The sequence below is a fragment of the Aquarana catesbeiana genome, linkage group LG03, assembly GCF_042186555.1.
Source record: "Aquarana catesbeiana isolate 2022-GZ linkage group LG03, ASM4218655v1, whole genome shotgun sequence".
NCBI classification, from domain to species: domain Eukaryota; kingdom Metazoa; phylum Chordata; class Amphibia; order Anura; family Ranidae; genus Aquarana; species Aquarana catesbeiana.
The window spans coordinates 152668431-152682361 of NC_133326.1; the positions used below are offsets into that span (position 1 = coordinate 152668431).

Below are 13931 nucleotides of genomic sequence, written 5' to 3' on the forward strand. Positions count from 1 at the left end.
GATGATATTCTCCTCTACATAACAAACCCAAGACTCTCCTTACCGAATGTCCTCGTCACAATGGAAGAATATGGGAAACTCTCTAACTTTAAAGTAAATACTACCAAATCAGAAGTATTAGATATAAACCCCAATAAGACAAGAGACCAATTATATCAAGAACACTTCCCGTTTAGATGGGAGAAAGAAGCTTTAAACTACCTAGGAATTAAAATCACACCTTCGGCAGAAAAACTATTTCAAGCGAATTATATGCCACTCATAAATGAGATAAAATCGGAGCTAAATAGAATACAGCAGGGGCAAATGTCATGGGCGGGAAGAATTAATATCTTTAAAATGGTACTATTACCAAAAATAACATACAAAATGCAAATGCTCCCAATCACGCTCCCACCGGTATATCTTAAAAGTCTACATTCAATGATAGTAAGGTTTATTTGGAAAGGGAAAACACCACGTTTAAAATATACTCAATTAATAAATATTAAAAGTAAGGGGGGATGGGGAGCACCTGACATTTTTAAATATTATGAGGCCATTGCACTTGCGAGAGTGGTAGATTGGGTCAAAAATAAAGGAAAACACTGGGTAGAAATTGAAAACAAAATTAACGGTTTAAAATTACCCAAAATAATATGGTGCCCACCTAAAATAAGGAAATATAACACAGAACCACATGAAGTCACTAGGCACGCACTTAGAGTATGGGACCTTATTCACAAAAGGGAACACTGGGAATATAACTCACTGCTAATGTCGTTAAAGGATGTAGACTATTTCCCTCCAGGAAGAGAAGAGTGGTTTGGTAAATGGCTCCTAGATGAGAACCTGCAACTGAAGGATGTAGTAGATAGGGGTAAAATATGTTCAATTCAAGAGCTTAAAAATAAAAGAGACAGAATAAATATTAACCCATGGCGTTATGCTCAATTAAAACATTTTGTGGAATCCTTACCGCAACCAATTAGGACAACTAAAAACTTACTCCCTTTAGAGAAAATCTGTACGGAAACAGATAAAAAGGCTGGTTTTTCTCGTATATACAAAATACTAGTAGAGTTGAGAAGGACAGACACCTTGACTTTTATAGCCAGATGGGAGAGGGAGTTAGGACTAAAGCTGACTGAGTCAGAGACAGATAAGATACTGAAACGACTTCTGATCACCTCAGTTAATTATAAACTATTAGAATTAAACTATAAATGTCTGATGAGAATGCATTTGACCCCGGATAGGATGCATAGAATTGATAGGGAGAAATCCCAGCTTTGTTGGAGGGGATGTAACGAAATAGGGTCGACAGCTCATATGTGGTGGTCGTGCCCCAAGATAGGAGTTTTCTGGGAGGAGATTATAAAATACACTAAAGAGATTACAAAATTCGATCTCCCAAAGGACCCCAGGGTCCTTCTATTTCATCTGAGTGAGATGCCCACTAAGGCCTATCTTGGAACACTACTACCCCATTTTATAGATGCAGCTAAAACCCTAATTTCTAAAAATTGGAAAAGAAAAAAAAGACCAACCACGAGGGAATGGATGAATAAAATAAATGAGATACAGGATTTGGAGTATTTGAGGTTTAGTGAAGGGACAAAAATGGAGGCCTATAGGATAAAGTGGAGAGTATGGGAAAAATTTAAAAAATCTATAAGAGCAGCTGAGATGTGGACAACCTAAGCAACAGAGAGAGCAGTAGATCCCGACACAGGAGAGTAAACGGGAAAATTAATCAGGAAACCAGAAGGAAATCATGGAGAGGGAGGGGTACGGTCTCGGGGGGTTGGGATGGGGAGGAGGGATAGGGAGCAAGAAAATAACAATAAAGAGTAGAAACAGATGGAGGGGCTTACCATTCTCTTATTTGATGTGATATGAAGCATCCTAAGTAAGTAAACAGAACAAAAGCCATAATGATGTGATAATTAAGGGGAAGTGTTTTTTTTGAATATTTATTTGAAAAGACTTACTCCCATGGTAAACCTCCTCACTGATGTGGCAAAAAAAAAAAAAAAAAAAAAAAAAAAAAAAGTGACCAAGGGAGGAGGTGTAGATAGAGCAGAGAAGGGGTCCAACAACCGAGCCTTGGGGGACCCCCACAGAAATGGGCAATGGAGAGGAGGAGACAGAGTTGTAGGTGACACTGAAGGAGCGCTGTGATAAATAGGCAGAGAACCAGGATAGAGCAGAATCTCGGAGGCCAAGGGAATGTAGTTTATTGAAAAGGAGAGGGTGGTCAACAGTATCAAAGGCCGCAGAGAGGTCAAGTAGTAGGAGTATGGAGTACTGGCTGTTGGTTTTAGCAGTTAGTAAATCGTTAGTAAGTTTTAGTAAGGCAGTTTCCGTGGAGTGCTGCAAGCGAAAGCCAGACTGTAAGGGGCCAAGAAGGTTATTTTCACTGAGGTAGAAGCTAAGATGGTTGTAGACTAAGCGTCCTAGAAGTTTAGAGGTGAATGGGAGCAATGAGATGGGTCTTAAGTTGTTCAGGTTAGTAGGGTCCAGTGAGGGCTTTTTAAGAATGGGAGTGATCTGTGCATGTTTTAGAGGGGAAGATGCCACTAGAGAGGGAGAGATTGAAGATGTGGGTGAGGGAGCATAGGATAGAAGAAGAGGGTGACCGTAGTAGTTGTGAGGGAACAGGATCCAAGGGACAATTGGTTAGGTGGGCATCCGAGAAAAGTTTTGTAACCTCTTCAGTAGTAGCCAATTCAAAAGAGGAGAGTGTTGAATGTGCTGCTAGGCAAGGTATGTTGGGTGGGGAAGACGTACGCACAGTGAAGATGTCCTCACGAATTGCATCGATCTTGTCTTTGAAGTGATTGGCAATCTCTTGGGCAGTGAGTGAGTTAGTGGGTAGAGGGGGTGGGGGACGAAGCAGAGAGTTAAAGGTTGAGAAGAGCCGACGGGGACTGGATGACAAGGAATTAATAAGAGAGACAAAGTAGGCTTGTTTGGCAGCATGGAGGCATGAATTGTATTTTAGAAGGGCAGATTTATATAGGGTGAAGTCTTGCAGGCATTTGGTTTTACGCCACAGTCGTTCAAGAGCACGGCAATGTCTCTTGAGATTTCTAGTGTTGTTAGTTTGCCAGGGTTGTAACAGTCGTGGCCTGATTCTGCGTGTGGTTAGAGGAGCAAGTGCATCTAGTGATGATGAGAGTGAACTGTTGTAGACAGAGGTGGCCAGGTCAGGACAGGATAGGGGAGAGATTACGTCATATACAGTAGGTGGTCAGTAGCAGAATAGAGAAGAGAAGGGTTAAAGTGGCCAAGGTTTCTACAAGTAATTGTTTGCTGCTTGGAGGGATGGGTGGTTGGAGGCAAGGATACAGTGAAAGTAATGAGGTTGTGATCAGAGAGAGGAAAGGGGGTGTTGGTGAGGTTGCCAGGGTTGCAGAGATGGGAGAATACAAGGTCAAGGGTATTACCATTGGAGTGAGTGGAAGTATGTGTCCATTGGGTTAGGTCAAAATATGAGGTTAAGTCGAGAAGTTTAGCTGTAGTTGAGCTGTTAACATTGACAGGAATGTTGAAGTCACCAAGAATAATGGTGGGTATTTCAGAGGAGAGAAAGTAGGGTGGCCAGGCAGCAAAGTCATTAAGAAAGCGCGATACCGGTCCTGGAGGCCGATAAATTGCTGCAATCCTCAGAGAAATGGGAGAAAACAGACCAATACAGTGCATCTCGAAAGAAGAGAGGGATAGAGAGGGAGGGACAGAAAGGACTTGGAAGGTGCTTTGTTGGGATAGAAGGAAGCCAACCCCACCTCATTTCTGTCTGTTGGGTCTGGGGGAGTGAGTCCAATGGAGACCACCATGGGAGAGGGCAGCAGGAGAAGCTGAGTCAAAATTTTGAAGCCAGGTTTCTGTTATGGTGAGTATGTTAAAGCCATAACAGATGAAGAGGTCATGTACAGATGTTAGCTTGTTACAGATGGAGCGGGCGTACCAAAGGGCGCATGAGATTGGTGGGCTGCTTTGAGGAAGCAGGGGGATAGAAATTAAACTGAGTGGATTGCGGTGGTTGCCTGAGGGGGAAGGGTATTGAATATGTGGCTTGCATTTGGAAAATGGCGGACCAGGATTAGGGGAAATGTCACCTGAGACTAGGAGAAGGAGGAGGGCGAGGAAGGCAAGGTGGGAGTGGGATGTGCATGAGTGCACGTGTCTAGTGGCCCTGGTGGTTATGTCAGCATGTGGGTGCAGCAAATGCAGGAGATGATGGGTGCCATAGTAGGGAGAGGGTAGGAGTGAGGGTGATATGTGCATGCTGCAGGGAAGAGTGGAGGGGTAGAGTAAAGATAATTTGAGGATAGAAGACACCAATGTGAGAAGGAAGAGAATAAGGAGCATGTTAGTGGATAGAGAGTGGGAAACTAACTTAATATAAAATAAATGTCAAAAGCTGGTTTGCTTGTCGTCTTGCAGAGTGGAGCAGAGTTCTTGTTGTATCTTCATCCAGCTTTAGTTATCCTGCTTTTGTTAAACTGCGTCGGTGAAACTGCGCATCACTCGTGACAGAGCCACTCAGGACAGAGCCATGATGTCTGCGCCTTGCCCCTGTCATACATTATGCATGCATGTTGCACATTTTTAACCATTTTTAATGTTTTTTTTTAAATGTACCATCCTTTTGGCTATATAATCAGTGTCTATCCTGGCTCAACCCATACTATTTTTTCTGTGTGAGTACTTGTGGTGCGCTGGAGCGCTGTCCGACGGCCAGCTTGGGCACATAAATAGCACCTTTCCAGCACTGCCATGTTAGGCCTGTAGAAGGAGATGATGCTCTGAGCTCTTAGCCTGTCTATTCTGCCCATCTAGAATGGTCTCTCCTCGATGTCCGTTCACTTCCGGTGATGTCATATCCGTGAGTTCCACGCTGGTTCCGACCGACTTCCCGGTGGCCACAGGACTGCCTAACGGATCCTCTGTCATCTCTCTCATGCCTGGATGATGGTGTTGGACACCTGGAGAGTTAGACCCCATACACACTATACAACTTTTGTTGTATGATTTCCTTTAGATTTACCAAAACCATGTAGTGCAAGGGCCTGCCTGATTGCATACAAATTGAAACTCTTAAGGTTTGACCTCATATTATATGGTTTTGGTAAATCTAAAGGAAAAGATCTACAGAAAATTGTATAGTGTGTATCCAACTTCACCCCCCCACACACACACAGATGAGCTTGTATTCCATTTTTATCTTGTGAGTGTATCTTATCCAGTTGCCGCCCGCCCACCGTCATATGATGGTGGAGCGGTGCGGCTCTTGTTCTGGGCCACCGTCATATGACGGTGGCTGATTCACACAGGGCATGCACGCGATCGTGGTCGCGCAGCCCTGCTCTGTCGGTGTTGCCATGTCCCCGGGACACAGCGTGTCACCGACAGGGGTGAGCAGCCATTGGGCATGGCTGTTCACCATGAGATTCTCCATGATTACGTCACAGCCGATCACAAAGGGGTATTACCTGCCTTAGACCGCGCATGCGCGCGATCGGGAGTGCACAGCGCGGTCACGTCAGTGGTGGCGTGTTCCCAGGAACACTACTCGTCACCGACAAGGGTAAACAGCCAATGGCTGGCAGCTGTTTACCACGTGATCGGCTGTGATCCATTCACAGCCGATCACTAAATGTAAACAAAGACCGGTTACTAGCTGTTACCGGCTCTTCTCTCCTCACACACCATTTCCAGTGTGAGGAGAGAAGAGCCAGGAACAGTGAGTGACTGATCTATTTGTGTATTGTACTGTACTGCATCAACACCACAAAGAGAACCTGTCACATCGCCCCCCCCATTACAGCTGTCACCCAACAGTCACCACATCAGTGCTTATAAAAGTGCACCTGTCACTCATCAGTGCCCACAAAGTGCACCTGTCACCCATCAGTGCCCACAAAGTGCACCTGTCACCCATCGGTGCCCACAAAGTGCACCTGTCACCGTCAGAGACTGCCGTCAGCAGTGCACCTGTCACCCATCAGTGACCATTGCCAGTGACCGCCATCAGTGACCGTCATCAGTGACCCATCCGTGACCCTCATCTGTCACCTATCAGTCCCATAAAGTACACCAGTCACAGTTAGAGACTGCCATCAGTGACTGTCACCCATCACCTGTCACCCATCAGTGACCATCACACGTCACCTGTCACCCACCAGTGACCATCGCACGTCGCCTGCTACCCACTAGTGACCATCACACGTCACCTGCCACCCATCAGTGACCGTCACCTGTCACCGATCACCTGTCGCCCATCAGTGACTGTCAACTGTCACCCATCACCTGTCGCCCATCAGTAACCATCATTTGTCACCCGTCGCACAGCCCATCAGAAAAAATGTCCAAAAGATTCTATACAAGTGAGGAGGCGTTCCAGATCCTCTCCATGACTGCTGAGAGCAGCGGCGAGTTCTCATCAGATTCAAATGCCAATTCTGATTGTGAATCAAATTCAGCATTTGAACCGATCTATAGTAGTGGATCGTCAAACAATTTAGAAGAAGAATGGATCCCTCCTAAAAGAGCACGGCGCTCTGGAAACCAGGCAGCCACCAGCAATATACCCCAGGATCAAATTCCCAGGCCCAGTACCAGCGCTGCTGCCAGCGATAGACCCCAAAACCAAAGGCCCAGTACCAGAGCTGCCGCCAGCGAAAGGCCACAAGAAATGTCCAGTACCAGCACTTCCGCAGCATCGTGCCCAAATGCCAGCACAGGAACTCCAACTACCAGCACTGGAGTACCACGCCCCCCAAGAGCCAGGGCCGCTACATATCTCCCAGATGGTCTTGCCAATCCAACATGGCTGCCTTCCGACTCTGGATCAGCAAGAATTCCCCCTTTCACCGCACAGCCAGGTGTACAGGCCAATACCCCAAATTTTTTTGAAATTGATTGTTTTAATTTATTTTTGCCCAGCACTTTGCTGTAACTCATCATGGACCAGACCAAGTTATATGCCCAGCAGCAAATTGCCAACAACCCCCAATCTTCATACACCCGTCCATTTGAGTGGAAGGATTTGACTCTAGAGAAGTTCAAAATGTTTATGGGCCTCACCAAAAAATAATGAAGGACATGCCTATTGGTCCACCCACCCCATTCACCACATGCCCATTTATTCTTCTGTAATGTCCAGGTCCTGATACGAGATGATAATGCGCTTTCTTCATTTCAATGACAACACCGAGTGCCCTCCCTGCAATCAACAAAATTACGATAAATTATATAAAATTCACACACTCATTAATTTCTTTTCCCAACGATTTGCAGAATTCTATGTCCCCGATAAGCATATATGTGTAGATGAGTCCCTGGTACCCTTTTCAGGCCGGCTAGGAATAAAACAATACATTCCTAGAAAAAGGGCCAAATACGGAGTGAAATTTTATAAGCTTTGCGAAAGAGTCATGGGATATCTGTATGCGTTCCGCATATACGAAGGAAGAGATTCCCAGCTCCTTCCCCCTGAGTGCCCGGCCCACATGGGCACAACTGGTAAAATTGTATGGGACCTGGCATACCCACTGCTGAAGAAAGGTTACCACATATACCTGGATAACTTCTACACAAGCCTGCCCCTTTTCAAACACCTATACCTCGCACAAACCCTGGCCTGTGGAACCTCCAGAAAGAATAGAAAGGGCTTCCCACAAGCCATAGTAAATAAGAAATTGCGAAGGGGAGAAAGAGCAACTTTGAGATGCAACAAAGTGCTGGCCTTGAGGTGGAAGGATACCAGGAATGTGTACATGATGTCCACCATCCATGATGACACTACAGTTGAAGTTCAAAGAAGACGAGGTCCTATTGTAAAGCCAAAATGTTTACAAGATTACAATCTGTACATGGGGGGGTGGATTTCAACGACTAAATGCTTCAGCCCTATTTAGCAATAAGGAGGTCCTGTTTCCGATACAAGAAAGTAGCACTCTATTTAATTAATTTAGCCATTTATAATGCCTACATAATTTACACCAAATCCACCGAAAGCCCTGCCCACTTCCTGAAATTCATAGAAGACGTTGTCACGTCCCTCATCTACCATCAAAGACCCCCCCCCAGAAAACCTTCGCTCTGATGCTGTTAGCGGTCTTACCTGATTGCAGCCCTCAGCCTGCTGCTGACATACTGCCGCCATCCCCCTGCCTGCAGCATAAACTGACCACACTTCTGCCTGCTACCTGGACTATGGAAATAATTAGCTGTAGCAAGAGGCAGTATGTTTATGAAGGGCTGGAGAGCGGTACAATAATGAGTGCAGGGAGGTAACGGTGTACCAGGACCAATATTATAGCTGTGCTGGCTGTCTCTGCCTGGACAATTTCTATGGACAAATGCTTTGGCTGTGCTGATGATATCCTTGTGCTGACTATAGACAATATTCCTGCCTGCTGCCTGGATAATTACTATTGTTGCTAAGCACATCCCTGCCTGCACCAATTCCCCCCTCTGGGGACACTACTAAAACCACAGTTAATACTTTTTTTTTTACCCTTTCCTCAATAGAATTTTATTTTGGAGTGTAATTTTTGGTATGTAATTGCTATGTGTTAGAAATATAAGGGCCTTCAAAAATAATAGGTTGTCAGGAAATTAGATGTGCAATTTATATTTGTAGAACGCCTGAAGGTGCTACTTCAATGGTGGGCCTCTGTATGTGGTCAGGCTGTGTAAAAGTCTGACATATGTGGTAACACCATACTCAGGAGAAGTAGCAGAATGTATTTTGGGGTGTCATTTTTGCTATGTACATGCTATGTGTTGGAAATATCTTAAAAATGGACAACTTTGTGGGAAAAAAAATGCATTTTCATTTTTTTTCCACATTTTCCAAAAACTTCTGGAAAAAAATCAACAGTTCAAAAGACTCATTATGCCTCATAGATTATACCTTGGGGTGTTTGCTTTCCAAAATGGGGTCATTTTGTGGGCGTTTCCATTGTCCTGGGGCTCCAGGGCCTTCAAAACTGTAATAGGTGGTTGAGAAATGAGATGGGTAATTTATGGTTGTAGAACGCCTGAAGGTGCTACTTCACTGGCGGGCCTCTGTATGTGGCCAGGCTGTGTAAAAGTCTCACACATGTGGTATTGTCATACTCGGGAAGAGTAGCAGAATGTTTTTTGAGGTGTGATTTTTGCTATATACATGCTATGTGTTAGAAATATCTTATAAATTGACAACTTTGTGTAAAAAAAAAATGCGTTTTCATTTTTTTTCCACATTTTCCAATAACTTCTGGAAAAAAATGAACCGTTCAAAAGACTCATTATGCCTCATAGATTATACGTTGGGGTGCCTGCTTTCCAAAATGGCGTCATTTTCTGGGTATTTGTACTTTCCTGGTTTGTTAGTGTCTCAAGAAAAGAGCTAGGTCTTCAGTACATCAGGTGTGATCAGGTGTGATCAAGTTTCAATGATTTGCACCATAGCTTGTAGACACTATAACTTTCACAAAAACCAAATAATATACACTAATTAGGGTTATTTTTACCAAAGATATGTAATCGTATAAAGTTTGGCCAAAATTTATGAAGAAATATTACTAATTTGCAAAATTTTATGACAGAAACAAAGAAAAAGGCATTTTTTCACCAAATTTTCAGTCTTTTTTTTATTTATAGCACAAAAAATAAAAAAACCACTAGTGATTAAATACCACCAAAAGAAATCTCTATTTGTGTGAAAAAAAGGACGTAAATTTCATTTGGGTACAGTGTTGCATGACTGAGTAATTGTCATTCAAAGTGTAAGAGCGCTGAAAGCTAAAAATTGGTCTGGGCAGGAAGGGGGTGAAAGTGCCCTTTAGGCAAGTGGTTATACTTTGCGATTAAAACTTTGCTTTAATACTACACTGAGGTGGCACTTTCTGTGTTTTCCCCTCCTCATTGAAATGAATGGGCAGTGATTCAGAAGCGCCGCAACACAGGCGGTTTTAATCCCCTTCTTCGGCCGATAGCGTCTGAAAAGTGCCACTTAAACAGCGCTAACGCGCCGCTAAAACGAGTGGCGTTTTAGCGCTAACGCGTCCACAGTGTGAAAGTAGCCTTAGAGGATTAGTTCACCTTTACATAGAAAATGTAAAGGTGAACTATCACCGGACACCTTCCCCACCCCCCCTGGTCCCTGCTGTACTTACCTCCATGGTTGCCAAGCTGTCAGCACCCCCACAGCTGCTCCAGTGGTCCAGGGATATGAATTACTGCTTTTCTCCCTCTTCTCTGTCAGAATTTCCAGAGTGGACCAGATGGATTCTGATTGGTCAGTATCGTCACATTAACAGAAAGAGACATTCCCAGGGAAACCCTCAGAGGAATTTAATAAATTTTAATATGGGGATGTGCCAACATGGATTGTGTTGGAACATTTACTGGTAGTCCAGTGAACTGTTGCATCTGGAAGGGTACAGTGCTGATGACAACACCAATGTTTATCTATACACGTTGACTGGCAGCTAGCAGGAGGAGGCGGAGGTCGGCGGCGCAGACCTGTTCCCGGTCTACCTGTCACCTACCCACGGTTGTCAGGTAGTCCACGATCGACGGATTGCTACACCCGCACTAGACAATTCTCTGAAAAGCAATCTTCAGTAGATCAGGCAGTGCTGCCTGTCGACTTGACATGCTGCGTTAAATTTGCTGCAGCTATGACACAAAGCAACATGGCTCCTGCATGTAAACAGCCCCCTCCAGCTATATTTTGATGGGTGATCAGGGGACAGTAAAACCACGCCTCAGCTGCCTGTTTTTACTGTCCCAACCACTCTTGTGAAAGAGATCTTAGAGTGAATACACTCACTCCTCCGTGGTATCTATGGAGGAGCAACATACCCACCCTTGAACATCAGCATTTTAAACCTGTGGAGAGGGTAGTGCTAGATAGCTTAGTAGATTTAAATGGCCTCGACAGAAGTGGCAAGTAGTGAAGCCTAACTCCAGCTAACAGTTTTTTAGGTTTTGTTTACATCACCAAGTTTTTTTCTTCTTGGAAATAAAGATTTAACTAAATGAATAAAATCTATGATTGTAGGCATTCTCGGTGTTAAATGGTTTGTCTTAACCCTTCTTCTACCGCTCTTTCTGGAAAGCTTGGTCTGTTAAAGGAAGTTGAAAAATAACAGATTTACTGCAGGAACAACAGTCAATAAAACTGTTACAGGGCTGGCTCAAAAAAAAAAAAGTTGGGTTGTTGCCATTGACAGACTACATCATTTAAATTTTTAGTTCCACTATAAGTCCTGTTGTGGACTGACAACACACAGCATTTTTGTGGATTGAATGGTGTAAGCCCTGACTTGTTTGTTCTATTTCTATTGTGTCTTTTGCTTTGCTAAAACCCTCCCAGTCTCCTAATCTCTACAATATAAACACCAATTATTCTGTAGCCCAAGATAAGAAATAGAAGGGCTAATTGGACTCCTTGACATAAAACAGGCCATGTGTACAAGACACAGGACAGCTGTAAATTTCCATGACCTGTGGATATTTTTTGTATTTATCAAACAGATATAACAAACGAGTATATTTAACAGACCAAAAGGTAGCAAATAAGAGAAGTTAAATTTTAGGGTTTACTTATACTTTAAACTAAAAAACACCATAATAGCTATATAACAATGTGTTTTTTCACTTTACAGATTGTTGTGTTGTTAACTGACGGTAAATCAGGTGATGCAGTAGAAGAGAAAGCCCAAGGATTGCAAGACAGAGGAGTCACAATATTTGCTATAGGTGAGGTAGAAATTGTATGGTTAAAATGCAGTTTATGTAGGAAAAGCAATGCAATTCAGTTGTTTTTTCTATATGAAAAATGTATTTCAATATAACTGCAAGTTAAACTGCAACAACACGTGGTACTATTGGGCCATAATCATATACGTTAGGTAAGAAAAATGAAAAATACATAGGTATTAAGAACAAAAAAGTCTGGCAGCAACTAGAATACATTCAGTTGGTAACTTAACCACTTCAGCCCCGGAAGAATTTACCCCCTTCCTGACCAGAGCACTTTTTGGCTATTTGGCACTGCGTCGCTTTAACTGACAATTGCGCAGTCATGCGACGTGGCTCCCAAACAAAACTTTTTTTCCCACAAATAGAGCTTTCTTTTGGCGGTATTTGATCACCTCTGCGGTTTTTATTTTTTGCGCTATAAACAAAAAAATAGCGTCAATTTTGAAAAAAAAAAACGCATTATTTTTTACTTATTTTTTAATATTATTATTATTTATTTATTTATTAATTTTTTTACTATAATAAATATCCCCAAAAAATATTTAAAAAAAACATTTTTTTCCTCAGTTTAGGCTGATACGTATTCTTCTACATATTTTTGGTAAAAAAATTGCAATAAGCGTTTATTGATTGGTTTGCGCAAAAGTTATAGCGTCTACAAAATAGGGTATAGTTTTATGGCATCTTTATTGATAATTTTTTTTTTTACTAGTAATAGCGGCGATCAGCGATTTTTATCGTGACTGCGACATTATGGCGGACACATCGGACAATTTTGACACATTTTTGGGACCATTAGCCTTAATACAGCGATCAATGCTAAAAAGGGGTAGGTAGGGGTTAAGTGTGTCCTAGGGAGTGTTTCTAACTGTGGGGGGAGGGGCTGTGTGTGACACTACACTGATCGCTGCTCCCGATCACAGGGAGCAGAGATCAGTGACAGTGTCACTAGGCAGAACGGGGAGGTTCTTCCTGATCATGAGACATCGGGTCCCCGGGACCCGCAATTGCGGTCCTGGAGCTAGCGGCGCGCGCGTGCCCGTGAGCCGCCTCTTAAAGGGCAACGTACAGGTACGTTAATCTGCCTGTACGTGCCCTTCTGCCGCAGTATATCTGCGTGAGGTGGTCGGGAAGCGGTTAAAGCCTAGGAGAAAAGGGCACTTAAGGTAACCATTTTACTTGACATTTGCTGGTTAGCTTACTTCACAGACACTTGTTGGTTTACATTCACCTTTTGCAAACTTCAGAGATTTTCTTCTACTCTAAAGGCTTCATGTACACTGCTGTTGGTAAACTGACGTTTAGGAGCAGTTGGCGTTTTTTTCAACTGCCCCTGAACTCTCCTCTAAGTTATCTTATCAGTACATGTACACAGGGTCATTTATAGTTGTTTCTAGGCAGTTGAGTTTAGAAGCATTTTTTTGGAAAGCAAAAAAATGTGTTCAGGACAGATGTTCAGAGGCATTTAAACACCAAACACCTGTAACAGCGTGTAAACGTGGAAACTCGTGGTTAGCCGTGTTTCATTTACAGGTGCTTTTAATATTTGAAAAAACGCTTCTAAACGCAAACGTGGCATGTAAATGCAGCAAAACAGACGCTTAAATGTCGGTTACTATCTGTCAAGTCAAAACATTCAGGAGATGTTGTAAAACTTCCAGTGTACATTAAGCCTAAAGCTGGTGTAATATGGGGGATTACTGGCTCAGTGGTAGATGCGTTTTCAGTGAGTTCACAGCCAACAGGAACTTCAGTTTAAGGGCGTTAGCCCACTTTTATTGAAAGAAACAAAGATGAAAAAGTTCATACACACATGAATTGCCCACACAGGGGTTCTTCTCCCAAAAATTACAACAAAAACGAAAATGCCAAGTCACCTGTCTTTCAAGGCTCACTCAGCCTTGGTCGCAGTACAAAGCTGCACAGGCCCACTCCTGGCCCCTAGGAAGGGGCTCTCCTGACACTCCAGGCTTTCAGACTCCTCCAAGACTAACAGTCTCCAGGAGTCTCTCTTCCAGTTGTCTAAGCTATGGTCTCCCCGACTCTTTCAGCTGGCCTAACTCTCTCAGTCCACTGACCTGGAACCACTCCCACATGGAGTACCGTCTCAAGGATATTGTCTGGGTTCTTAAACGGTAGCACACCTCCCTCCTGGCTGCAGCAACTGCTCCCACACCAACTCC

The 13931-nt window shown here is 43.5% G+C and overlaps 1 protein-coding gene across 1 annotated transcript in view; it reads left to right on the forward strand.

Moving 5' to 3' along the window:
- The window catches only part of LOC141131772 (uncharacterized), a 759715-nt gene that overhangs the window by 75052 nt on the left and 670732 nt on the right, over nt 1-13931 (forward strand). Inside the window, exon 5 of the mRNA XM_073619424.1 lies at nt 11652-11745. Coding sequence (XP_073475525.1) covers nt 11652-11745 — 94 coding nt within the window. The remainder of the gene's footprint in view (nt 1-11651; nt 11746-13931) is intronic.